The sequence below is a fragment of the Raphanus sativus genome, chromosome 2, assembly GCF_000801105.2.
Source record: "Raphanus sativus cultivar WK10039 chromosome 2, ASM80110v3, whole genome shotgun sequence".
In the NCBI taxonomy this organism is placed as follows: Eukaryota; Viridiplantae; Streptophyta; class Magnoliopsida; order Brassicales; family Brassicaceae; genus Raphanus; species Raphanus sativus.
In genome coordinates this window covers 3,079,812-3,093,425 of record NC_079512.1, presented here as the reverse complement: position 1 = coordinate 3,093,425, position 13,614 = coordinate 3,079,812, and the positions used below count along the sequence as shown (strand labels likewise).

Here is a 13,614-nt window from a genome sequence, read left to right as displayed (position 1 = left end):
CCACTGTAGCGGGATGCAAGGTCGCTACGGGCGAAAAAGACTGTTTTTTTTATTGGGTTGACCCAGGTTTGTTGGATTGACCCAACTCATTTTTAGACTTCTATAAATACCCTTTAGACCTAATTTTGAGGGATATCTTGTTTTCATTGTAATCACATTAGCTATTTTGGTGAAAGACTTAATCTTGAGCTTCTTTTCATCTTTATCTCTTGTGATTATTGATCAATCTTGACCACTAAGCATGATTAACCTTCAATCATCCATGGGTTTTGGGTTATTCATGTCTATTAGTGAGTAGTTACCTTTTGGATTCATGGGCTAGGGTGATTAGGGTGATTAAGTGAAGATCTACGGGTGTTTAGTGTTAGATCTCTTGTTTCCTTGCTTGTCTACTTATCTTACTGCTAGATTAAAGTTGGCCTCTTTATTCTAGAGCTCTAGACATTTCCCACCCACAAGGTGTTTGATGAAATGTCTGAACCAAGTAGAGCTTACTCTAAACTTACCTTACACAAAGACCATTGTGTTAAGGGAGTTTATATAGTTAATAGACTCATCCCCAATGATTGCTTAGATCTTTTAGGCTCAAAGACCTTTGATGTCTAGTTGATTAAAGCAAATGAGCATTTTTCTTGACCATAGAGTTTGCTTATTTCAGTGTTCTAGACTTAAGGAAGTTATTTGATTGAAAGTTTGCCACCCTTAGCTTGGATCTTAATCACTTAAAGTCAAATACCTAGCCCCATGAGTCCTATTGTCCTAGATTGATTGAAAGCTTGTTCCTTTATTGCATTTTAGCATAGTTCTAGTTCACATCATCATTCAAAACCTGTTTGCACTTAGATTAAGCATAGATTTGTATTCTCAGTGCATTGAAATCACATAGGATTGGTTCGACATCTCACATATTACTTCATTTGATAGGGACCTGAAAAGTCCTGTCATCAAATTGGCGCCGTTGCCAAGTTCTACTGTGATTTTGACATTGAGATTTAGTCATTTGCTTGAGACTAAGTCATTTTTATTATTATTGTGATATTGACTCTGCTTTTTCCTCTTTCTTTTTCATTTCAGGTGTATGAACTTGAGAAGTAGAGGGACTACAAACCTCACTCCTCTGGTATCAGACATCCGGGCTTTGGAAATAGAGAATACAAGAAGAAGGAGAGAAGAGGAGCAACATGCTCATTTCAACAGATTGGGTTTTGATATGGCTCACCATCAGAACCCGAATCAAGATAGAGAGATCCCATTGGAAGCTGCCCAAGAGGGAAATGGTCAAGGAGCTGCCAACCTTCGACCACAACACCCACAACGCCAAGCTCGCGCTATTGGAACCTATGATCGCCCTCACATTCATGGTCATATGTTGGGAATCAGAGCACCTGCTGTAGAGAACAACAACTTTGAGATCAAGTCAGGACTGCTCCACACCATTGAGAACAACAAGTATCATGGTCTTGCTACTGAAGATCCTTTTGACCACTTGGACAAGTTTGATAGCTACTGTGGTTTGTCCAAGACCAATGGAGTGTCAGAAGATGCTTTGAAGCTCAGGCTCTTTCCTTTCTCTCTAGGAGACAAGGCAAGACAGTGGGAGAAGTCTCTCCCAAGCGACTCTATCACTACTTGGGATGAGTGCAAGGAAGTCTTTCTAGACAAGTTCTTCTCCATCTCCAGGACAGCTAAGATCAGGAATGAGATCTCTGGGTTTCAGCAGAGGAACTTAGAAAGTTTCAGTGAAGCATGGGAGAGGTTCAAAGGCTACCAAGCTCATTGCCCACACCATGGCTTCTCCAAAGAAAGCTTGTTGAGTACCTTCTACAGGGGAGCTATACCACAGTGCAGAAACAGACTTGATACAGCCAGCAATGGATTCTTCTTGGGCAGAAACGAGGTGGATGCAGAGGAGCTGATAGAGAACATGGCCAAGAGTGACTCAGTATACAGTGAGGATCATGATAGAGTCAACAGAAGTGATGATCAACAGACCAAGAAAGAGCTCAAGTCTTTGGAAGAGAAGCTGGACCTACTTCTTGCCAATAAAGCTAAGCTGGATCAGATGAAATTAGTTGGGGAACAGCAACAAAAGCAGGTTGCTGAGATCAAGAAGATTGATGGCTTGGAAGGACATGAAGAGGTGTGCTTTATCAACAACAATGGAACTTGGTATAGGAAAGAGCCCAACTTTCAATACCAAAACAACTACCAGCAAAAGCCCCTCTACAACAACCAACAAGGTGGTTATCAAACCAACCAGCCTACTCAAGCTAGAGGAAGCTCTTCTCAAGCTCAAGTTCCAAGTTCAACCACGGAATCTATGTTCAAACAAATCCTAGAAGCTCAAGGGAAATTTGCTAAGGACATTAGAGATGAGTTCAAGGCTGTTCATGCTAAGATTGATGGAACTTATTCTGACCTCAACAACAAGTACATGCAACTTGCCTCTCACGTCAAAGCTTTAGAGAGCCAGGTTGCTTCTTTGCCTTCAACCTCCAAGCAGCCTATGGGAACCCTACCAGGGAAAGCAGAGGCAAACCCAAGAGAACATTGCAATGTTCTCCTCTCTAGTGACACTTCTCATGTCGCCAACTACAAGAGAGAGGTAGATGAGATTGAAAGATTGGTGTTTGGAACTGAAATTGAACAGGTTGAGCATGTGGTTGTTGCAACAGCTGAGTCCAAGATTGTGCAAGAAGCTGACAGGATAGTTGCAGCAAAGGTTGAGCAGAGCAGAGAGCACAAGGCTGAGAAACCAGTTGAGAGAAGATCTGATCAGAGGCTGAATGTGGTGAAGCAGGAAGACACTGAGGTTGAGCTATCCCCCTATGACAAGCTTCCTTTTCCAGAGAGATTCCTCACCAAAGCTCAAAAGAAGGTGGTCTCCAAATTCAGAAAAGACTTGAGTGATATTGGAGTAAGGCTTCCAGAGATTCACAACATGCAAGCTGCTCATGTCCAGATGATGCTCATCAAAGACATTCTAGACCACCAAGCTGAAGTAGCAGAGCTCCTGGACATCTCTACACTCAAGCTTGATCCACCAATCCCACCCAAGTCCCTCCCTAAACTAGGACACCAAGGGATGTTCACTTTGCCTTGTTCCCTTGGAAAGCTTAACTTTGATGATGCTCTAGTGGATTCTGGTGCAAGTGTGAATGTGATATCACTTGAGGTGATGAAGAGTCTAGGGATTGAGCGCATGCTACAAGACACATCTACGCTCCAATTTGGGGATTCCTCTTCTACAACCCCAATTGGTATCATCAAGGATTTCCTTTTGCAGCTTGGAGCATGCACCATCCCTATAGACCTCACTGTTTTGGAGATGGCAACTGGGAAGATAGTCCCATTGATCCTTGGCACTCCATTCCTCACAACAGTGGGAGCTTGCATAGACTTTGCCAACAACAAAGTCACACTCCTAAATGTGAACAAAGCTGTCTCCTACCCTCTTCAATCACCTAAGTTGAAACCTGAGTATTGTGGCACAATAACTTGTGGAGCATCCTCCATTGAGAAGACAAAGGCTGAGCTGAGTGGTATTGAGAAAGAGGTTCTTGGTGAAGAGTCCCCTAAGGAGAAGTGTGATGAGCACTTGGAAAGTGCTCAAAAGGAGGAGGTGAGTGAAGCCACAAAGGCCTCCCATGGCAAGAAGAAGATTGTGAAGGAATCTCACCCTCCACCTCTTGAGAAGACTCCTCACACCCTCACTCTACATCCAATGAAGCTCAAGGATGGAGCTATTGAGTATAAGATCAAGTGCAAGGGGAGGTCTAAGCCATTCTCAAGTGCAAGGGCCATCATCACTCCACAGTTCCAAGATGATCCACTCAAGCTTCAAGAGCTTCTCTCTCAAGTCCTCACCATCACTCTGGAAGGTGGGAAGGTTCCTCCTTCTCACTAGTACAAGAGAAAAGGTAGTCAAGCTAGTGACTCAAAACAAGCTCACTTGGGAGGAATTCCCATGGTTATCCTTATATATAAATTTGCAATTTTCATTTCTTTATGTTTTCAATAAGTGTGGTAGAAGTTTCAGTCCAGGTCCAAGTTCCAGCTCTAGACACCCATTACCGCACCTCACTCTCCACTTGAGGTATCACTCCAACCCTTCTTTGTACATATCATTGCCTTTATCATATTTTCGGTATCTCCTTCTCTCTTACTCACACAGAGACTGTGTGATTTAAGTGTGGGGGAGGTACCAAGTATTTGATCATGTTTGCTTTGTTGATTGTGAGTCTCATGCATTGCATTGTACATTCATATATGCATAGAAAAACCATAAAAATTAAAATTTTTGAAAAATGCATAAAGAATCATGTAGTTGCATTACTTGCATTCTTAGAATTGAGTCTAGATCATATAGATTGCATTCACTTGCATATGGAGCAGCTGTTGATAATTCCTGGTAAAGAACACTTATTTTCACTGAAAGTGACACCCTAGTTAAGCATATCAAGTAGCCTAAGCATCTCTCTAAAACCTTGCACGCTTCGAGCCTTGAAAACTCTTCTTGAAACTTGTATGCTTGCTTGCCATTGACATTGTTCTGAAAACCAGCTCCAAACTGAACTTAGGCTTAAATGAACTTAATTTCTCTCGCTTATGGGCGTTTGCATACTTGATCATGGTTCTCATACACATTTGGGTTATCTTTTTCCATTGTGCCACTCTTTGTTAACCCAAATGGAACTCCCTCACCCTTGAGCCCTTGCCTTTCTTTGAAGCCAACATTGATTTGCATGAGTGATGCCTTTTCTGATAGCTTGTCATGTGCAAAATCTTGAGAGTATTAGAGGCGACATGGATGTTCTCATCTCTTGCTAGCATATGATCATTATTTGAGCTAGCTTCTAGGATGATGGTTGGGTTTATGTCCTTTATGAGTTTGTATCTTGGGTTTGGGTAGTGAGAAAGTTGAGAAAGATGAGCAAAAGAGTGTAGATTGAAAAGAAAAGCCTTAGGGACTTTATAATGAAAAGAAAAAAAAGCTCTAGATTGTGCTATTTGACTCCTTCCCCCTAAATTAAAAAAAAAAAGAAAAAAAAAAGAAAAAGAAAACAAAAAGAAAAAAAATGATAAGAAGAATCAATAAGATAGTGGGGAAGGGAAAAGAGAAGTAAGAGCTAAGTATTAAGTAAAGTTTGTCCCTAGTTGGCTAAGAAAAAAAGAAAAGAAAAAGAGAAATTTGTTCATTGGGGTAGACATGAAAATGAGTTGCCATTTGGGTTATGGAATGAAGTGAATGGGGATAGAACTCGTAATCACTTAGGAAAAGGGTAGAATGATGAGAATAGATCCATGTATGCATGAGTTGCTTCTAATCTTAGATAAATTTTGCATAATGATTAAGCTCCTTGTTCTTGAGTGATAACTACTTTTAAATGATGCATTTGAACCCTTCTCTTCTTTCACTTTAAACCATTTGTTTACCTAGCCAAATGATTGAGATCATGTGCCCATTTGTGAGAATTCACCTTGTGTGTGTGTGTGTGAATCAATGTGAGGGCTGGTTAAGAAGACTTGTTGGTTGATGAGTATTGCATCTTGTGTAAAGGTATAAGAGTATTGATAGGCCTAGAGAAGCTAGAGTATAATAAGAGAGTTTGCTCATGCTATTTTCTATGTTTCTTTAGGATGTCAAGTTGAGTGCTCTAAGTGTTTCTTTTGCTTATGTGCTCCCACCTTCAAACCTCTCTACATTAGTTTTTTGAAAGTTTACTTGTGGACAAGTAAATGACTAGTGTGGGGGAGTTGATATCTTGTGTATTTACATGTTTTTAAGCTTCATTCTAGTCCTTATATTGTTCCTTTGCATGCATTTAGAGTGCATTTAGGTTGCATTGCATTACATTTGTCTCTATCAGATATTGGAGATGCTTGTTGGTGACTTTGGAGATATTTGAGGGGTTTTGAGTCAAATGGGTGAAAGATGAACATGGATGAAAGCCTTAAAGATATCTTTTGAAGCTCAAATTTTGGGAAGACAAAGTAAATTGAGTTAGCTTTCTAATGGAGGTGGTTTAAAGTCATTTGGATCTGTATTGAAGGAGTTATGATCAATCTACTGGAGGCATATCAACCCTGTAGCGACCAGAGCCATAGCGACCAGAGCATGTCGCTAGGAGGGCTCCCGAGCGTACGTAGCGACCACTGTAGCGGGATGCAAGGTCGCTACGGGCGAAAAAGACTGTTTTTTTATTGGGCTGACCCAGGTTTGTTGGGTTGACCCAACTCGTTTTTAGACTTCTATAAATACCCTTTAGACCTAATTTTGAGGGATATCTTGTTTTCATTGTAATCACATTAGCTATTTTGGTGAAAGACTTAATCTTGAGCTTCTTTTCATCTTTATCTCTTGTGATTATTGATCAATCTTGACCACTAAGCATGATTAACCTTCAATCATCCATGGGTTTTGGGTTATTCATGTCTATTAGTGAGTAGTTACCTTTTGGATTCATGGGCTAGGGTGATTAGGGTGATTAAGTGAAGATCTAAGGGTGTTTAGTGTTAGATCTCTTGTTTCCTTGCTTGTCTACTTCTCTTACTGCTAGATTAAAGTTGGCCTCTTTATTCTAGAGCTCTAGACATTTCCCACCCACAAGGTGTTTGATGAAATGTCTGAACCAAGTAGAGCTTGCTCTAAACTTACCTTACACAAAGACCATTGTGTTAAGGGAGTTTAGATAGTTAATAGACTCATCCCCAATGATTGCTTAGATCTTTTAGGTTCAAAGACCTTTGATGTCTAGTTGATTAAAGCAAATGAGCATTCTTCTTGACCATAGAGTTTGCTTATTTCAGTGTTCTAGACTTAAGGAAGTTATTTGATTGAAAGTTTGCCACCCTTAGCTTGGATCTTAATCACTTAAAGTCAAATGCCTAGCCCCATGAATCCTATTGTCCTAGATTGATTGAAAGCTTGTTCCTTTATTGCATTTTAGCATAGTTCTAGTTCACATCATCATTCAAAACCTGTTTGCACTTAGATTAAGCATATATTTGTATTCTCAGTGCATTGAAATCACATAGGATTGGTTCGACATCTCACATACTACTTCATTTGATAGGGACCTGAAAAGTCCTGTTATCATCACACTCGAGAGTGACACCTACGGGAGCATGAATCATCAATCCTTACATACGCCAATACGTAAGCGTTTCCATTTCATATTTATTTTGATTTATGAGTGATTTTATAACCAAGAAAAAAAACAAAACAAAACAAAAAGTAGTAGAGTTGTTATTATCATCAACTCTTCCACTAAGCTATAATAAATCCTCCGAATCTTCCACGAACATCCAAAGATAGATTTGCTCTCCAAGCAAGTTGATAACCCGATAATAATTTTTTTCCTTGCATAAGTGGCAACTAGATTTAAACTTCGACCTGCCCCCTTTATCTTTCTTGTTTATCTAACGTGCTTTCATTGCATTTGTTGGTTTATGATTATTGTAATAATATGCAGATTTGATGGGCCAACAAAACAAACTATAAATTAAAGAACTTGATATATCAAACGATTCGCCAAGATACACACCATTTTGCAATAAACAATACTATACGATGTCTGATTGTTTTCACAAATAAAATATTTACTAGCTTATTTGCTTTGTGGTTAAACACCTCTTCAGTTGTATGATTCATTAGATATCATATTTTATACGACGAGCATATGACACAATATAACTTAAAAATATGTAAATACCAGCAGATGATCAAAATGCAATGAAATGAAACTGAAAAAGATTGAAGAAATAGTTTTTCTTTTTTTTTAAATTGACGGTAGATGTTACTAGGCCAACGTTAGGGTTCTTACAAAGCAACCCCTAAAATCGGAGTATGTATGTACAAAAATTACGTCTCAAGAAAATAATTGAAACTACAAAAAAAAAAAATTGATCCGATTTTAATTTTACAAAAGAACTTAAAAAAATCAAACATCTTCTCGGAGAAAAGGGTGGCCAAGAAGCTGCGACGCCGTCCACCTCTTACTCGAATCTTTACGTAAACAACACTCAACAAAGCTCCGAAACTCTTCCGAGCACCCTTCCGGCGCTCGCGGCGGTTCTCCAAAACACACCGCACACATCAGCGTGGCCCAGTCCGGTCTCTGTCCCGGCGGTAACAACGGAAAGTGACCAACAAGAAGCTCCAACATCATCAAACCAAAACTCCAAATATCTCCAGCGTACACATCAGAGCTCCCTCCTCCTCCAGACTCCGAGTCAAACCTCTCGGGACTCATATAAGCACACGTCCCGACATAAGAGTTGCAAGAATCCAACGACCGGACAAGGATCTTACTAACTCCAAAGTCAGCGATCTTGACCTCGTCCTTGGAGTTAAGCAGCAGATTCGCAGGCTTAATGTCTCTATGCACGATCTTTAGACCGTGCAAGTAACTCAGACCTCTCAAGATCTGTCCAGCGAACCCGGCGAGGCGTTTCTCCGTCACGGCGCCGCGGAGAGACTCTAGAGTCCCGCCGTCCATGTACTCCATCAGAATCGACACTTCTCCTCCGACGTCGACGACGAGAGGCTGCTTCTCGAAGATTCCGTGGCACTTGACGACGTAGGGAGAGTCCGTGCGGCGGAGTATCTCCATCTCGCGCATCAGCTGTCTCGTTAGGATCGGGTCCGTGTCGCCGTTGACTGTTTTCAGAGCGTAGAGAGTGTTCTTGTGGCGGACTTTGTAAACGGTTCCGCTGTTTCCGCATCCGAGGACGTTGAGTTTCTCGAGATCAGAGGCGGAGATGGAGTTAGAGATGACAGTAGAGGTGGCGGCGGTGGTGACGGAGGGGAGAGAGAAGCGGCGGTCGGAGATTGGAGGGAGAGGGAGACGGAGGTTGAGCTGACGACGTTCTCTTACAAGAGCCATAGAAAGAGAGAGAGAAAGATAGAAGAAGAGTGAATGTGATGGAAGAAGAAGATAGAGAGAAGCTTCAGGTTTTATATGATTTTTTGAGAGTTGTTTTGAGTGTGAAGAGAGACCACTAGGAAGGTGAAGATGACCTAATTATATTATCCATATTTTAATTTTTTACTCTCTACTCTTTTTAGTATTTAACGTTTGAAATTGTTGATACAAATTTTATAATATTTAATCTTTTTTAAGACTAAAATATCATTAGTTATTTACTAACCACAACCAATAATAAAACAATCTACCAAATATATATAATCATCTATATTATATTATAAATTTGATAAATTTTACATTATTTTTTTGAATATATCATCTAACTTAAAACAAAAATCTCTAAAATATCAAATATATAAAATGGAAAGAATAGTTTGAACTTATCTTCAAAAAAAAAAACTTATCTTACAATGGCAGTCTCATCTTATTTTTTTCGTTAAAATGCAACTTGTGTGAGTGTTTGATTACCCACGTGGTTAAATGCATCAGACTGTAATTTGTCCAAACTATATATCATGGAAAACGACTAATCCTATAGCCCTCGTAGTAATCACTTTTAAAGTAATACTATACTATAGTATTAGTAGATAAACAACGGTAACAAAACACTCAGCAGTCAGCACAAATAAAATGATGTAAGATTTTTTTTCATGCCCACTAATACTAATAAATCATTAACTTACTTGACTGTCAAGCAGTGGCGAACCCACTCAGCTGTATATGGTGTCATGTGAACCCACAAAAATCTCAAAATAATCTAAATTATAGCCTAAAAAGGAGAAAAATTACTAATATATTGGTAAATCTTGGCTATTGAACCCACAAACCCTAAGATAGATACCTATATTAACCTATTCGATAATTTCTTGAACCCAGTAAAAATTCAGGCTGGAACCGCCACTGCTGTCAAGAACAAATGGGAAATTAATTTATTTTTGGTGTTGGTGGTGTGAAGATTCGATGAACTGAGGAGGCTCTGAGAGCGACCAAAGAGCATTAACATTTTTCTCACGCCAACGTGGAAAACCTTGTAACATCCATCTGTTTATTTTCTTAGGCCGTCGCATTCACATATAGAAAGTTCGGATAGTGTCCTTAATTTGTGGACACATAAGACCATAGGCTTTATTTATGTAGTTAGGCTTTTGCATGTGTCATGTCATGTGTGTATAATTGTGCACATTGCACATGCTTATAGATTTTTGATAGTATGTAGGTGGTTATGTTTTGTTAGACAATTTAGTTATAAACAATTGTCGAAATGATCCTAATTAAAACATGAAAATAAAATATATTCCCCACCAGACATTATAATTAATACTAATTCACTCATATAAACATGTTGAACATTTTTGATATAAAATGACAATAAATGAGAAATAAAATAGGACAGAAAAAGTCACTGAACAGAATCAACAAAAACCTTTCATGTTTTTAAATTAATCCAAAAGATGACAAAAAAAAAAGAATCAACAAAAACATGCTATAGAATTTTTAAACTCTTGGCGTCTTATTTATTATGCACATGCTTATTGTATTTAATTGTAGATTTGATGTATTTTATTATTTCTTATAAGTATTAATTAGATATCAATACCACCCATGTGAACACGTAGGTCTGGGCGCGGATCGGATATCCGGAGGTTTTAAGGTATTTGTGACTTGCTTTGAATGTTACGGATATTTAATTTTCCGATTTGCTTTGTTTCGAAAGAATACGAATATTCGGAAAAACGGATATCCGGAAAATAAATAGATATAAACGGATATTTGCGAATACTTACGGATATCTCATTTGTTTTGATTAATACAAATAATCTTAAAAATCCGATACAAGTTTGTTTTGTAAAATATCTTTTTGCATGATATAAAAGATAAAATTAAAAGATATAGTGAATCTATATATTTTGTAAATTTTTAAACTTAGTTAACAATCTATATATAATAGCAAACCTAATTTTGTTCTCTTATGACATCAGCATTTTTTTATAGGAAAAAAAAAGTTTGATCATACGTTTGAGTTTATCACTGCTTCTAATCCGACGGACAAGATTTTTTTATAATCACAAATCTTACGTCATCTAACTGTTTCAACAAATCGACGCACCTCTTCTATAATCGACGCACCCCTTCTCTAATTGATGCACCCTTTATGGCGACCTCTTTTGGTACCTTTTTAAACTGATTACTGATTTGAGTCGTTGTGTTCTAAGAACGCTTCTTAATCCAAGTTCCAAGGAAAAGCTTTGGATCATAATCATAATCTGCCCTAACCGGCCAATTCGATGCTACAGACCTACAGTTTATTTCTAATAGATCTCGCCACGAGTCTAAACCACCACCGCTGTCACCGTTCACGGAGAGGAGAAACCAACGTCATAAAGTTGATCAGAGAGAAGAGCAAGAAGAAGAAGAAAGTTGTGGTGGTGACAACGCTGCCATGGAAGGAATTGAAAATCTCAAAGTCAGAGAAAATAAGATACGGAGGATAGATCATGTCATCCGATGTTGAGCCTCAACTACGCAACTTGGAAGCTTCGTCTGTTAAAGCTTCGCTGTTTCTAGGGTCGGAAGCTACAGGGGGCAGACGTCAATGCATGTCTTTCTCTAATAACATCTGTTTTTCTTTCTAAATTACGTTTATAAAGCTTATGAACGTAGAGATGCGATGTTTCTAGATGTCAGTGAATAGATTGCATAGATGGTAAATGTATGCTCAGGAGAAGGCGGTTAATACTGCTTCAAATTAATTATCTACTCCTTATTTAACATGTTGTCATTTTTTAATCTCTTGCATGTTCTCAACTTCGGTTACATGTTATTAGGCTGGTTCCACAGAGAATCAAGATATTGAATATTTATACGCTGTAGTCTGAGTAGGCTTGTTCTTGTGAATATGATTGTATCGCAGGTCCAGCATCACCCTGGGACAGTGCTGATCATCCTTGCTGGTAGGTTCAAGGCAAGAGAGGAGACTCTGATGGAGCCCTGGACGTATTTATCTGAATAATACTTTCCTTTTATTACTCTCAGATTGTAAACAGTACAATACTGAGCACAAATCCTAAGCAAATTGCTTAAATATCCAAAACAAACTCCATAAAAACCCAAAAGCAAAATACAAATAAGTCTGCTATTTATATTACTCAAGTTTATTGTTTTCTGTTACGCTTCAATCTCAAGCTCTCCCTTGTACTTCTTCACTTCTGTCCTCTTCATCTACGTGTTGCCTTCCTCTCGTGTCCTTACGTATACACTCCAAGGTCTATCAGTCTTTGAGGCAGAGAGAAAGGTAACAATCTTCGTTGGGAAATATATCAACTTTTCTGATGAAAAACATAATACAGCTCCTCTCTTCATTCTCAGAAAGTGTTTACACAAGGGAAAAAGACGACCAGAAGGTTGTGGACGGAGCTTTGATCAAAGCAATTGAGGCAGTTTCAAAGTTGAATACTTGATTTGGTACAAAGTTTTCATTGCACAAGGAATGGAGCCCCATAAGCTTGTTTTCAAGATTTTAATAACCTTTCATGAGCATTTTAGAGTATATGTGCACTCATGTGTTACTCCTTTTTGGTTCTTGTCCACCTACTAGATATATTTTTGACTTGTACATTCTATATATGACATTTGGTATAAACAGTCTTATCTTATTTAATTTGAACTTTGAAGCAATATTTTTCAATTCTCAGTGAATCTTCAAGTAAACTGGGATGAGAGCACAAATAAATGAAATAGTTTTTTCCACAAATATTTTGTTGTAATGTGATTGATACTGATGTGGACACACATCAACAGAGGCATCAGACTAATTGGGCTAACAACCCGAACTTTACCATTATGATTTTTTTGATGCGTAGCTCGGAATTAATTTAGACAATTTATGACCTGAAAGAAATATACTAATAGATTTGGAACGTCGTGAGTGAGTTCTACTGTCTCTTACGCCAATTTGCCTTTGTCCTTTTACCATTAGAATTATAAAGCTGTGTAAAACACGATGGTAATGAAAAGCAAAAATTAAATATGAAACAAAAAATAAAAAAGTAAAAAGTAAAAGTTAACTACTCCCGGGCGTTTACGCACGGGCGTTTACGCACGGGCGTTTACGCACGGGCGTTTACGCACGGGACTGTTTTCTAGTTATAATAACACAAAACTTAATAAAAAGTTTATAATTGTCATAAATGTTCTCTTTTCCTTTTATGTAATACTTTTATATAAGTAAAAATATAAATAGAAACTGTCAAATCATATGTTAGAATAATAATTATATAATTTTATACATTTAAGACTTTAAATATAATCAAAATATATATGTATTTATATATTGACGGATCGGATCGGATATTCACTTCCCAAAATTTTAATATTTGTGATTTACTTCGATTTTAACGGATATTGAATTTTAATATTTGCTTTACTTCGAAAGCTTACGAATATTCGGAATTTTCGGTTCGAATAACAATGAATAACGAATCGAATCAAATTTAACGGATAAAATGGTTGCCTGATATATAATTGAGAATCTTTAAAATTCTGAAAAGTAACAACTCTAAAACATTCCGCCTTCTGCAGCCCCATTATCAGTGTTCGATTATACGATTTTCGATTTGAAGTTTGTTTGTATCATAAACTATTGTTTCTAACTAATATCAAACCTAAATAAAAGAAACTGATTACA

The 13,614-nt window shown here is 38.0% G+C and overlaps 3 protein-coding genes and 1 non-coding gene across 4 annotated transcripts; 2 read left to right on the top strand and 2 right to left on the bottom strand.

Annotated features, from left to right (window-relative positions):
- The first annotated feature begins 1,210 nt into the window (after positions 1-1,210).
- On the top strand, positions 1,211-3,907 carry LOC130506482 (uncharacterized). The gene is made up of 2 exons (XM_057001136.1): positions 1,211-1,277; positions 1,422-3,907. Exons 1-2 carry the CDS (start codon positions 1,211-1,213, stop codon positions 3,905-3,907), a joined length of 2,553 nt encoding a protein of 850 aa, XP_056857116.1.
- Positions 1,688-1,794, bottom strand: LOC130508932 (small nucleolar RNA R71). Its single transcript, XR_008943116.1, has one exon. It is a non-coding gene; the product is annotated as a small nucleolar RNA R71 (small nucleolar RNA).
- A 3,854-nt stretch (positions 3,908-7,761) lies between the features above and the next one.
- On the bottom strand, positions 7,762-8,989 carry LOC108839955 (mitogen-activated protein kinase kinase 9-like). Its single transcript, XM_018612743.2, has one exon. It carries the CDS (start codon positions 8,886-8,888, stop codon positions 7,944-7,946), a length of 945 nt encoding a protein of 314 aa, XP_018468245.1. The 5' UTR covers positions 8,889-8,989; the 3' UTR covers positions 7,762-7,943.
- Positions 8,990-11,082: 2,093 nt separating this feature from the next.
- Positions 11,083-12,388, top strand: LOC130506472 (60S ribosomal protein L6-2-like). The gene is made up of 5 exons (XM_057001129.1): positions 11,083-11,098; positions 11,225-11,394; positions 11,842-11,924; positions 12,114-12,222; positions 12,278-12,388. The coding sequence occupies exons 1-5, from the start codon at positions 11,083-11,085 to the stop codon at positions 12,386-12,388; spliced, it is 489 nt and encodes a 162-aa protein (XP_056857109.1).
- The last annotated feature ends 1,226 nt before the right edge of the window (positions 12,389-13,614 follow it).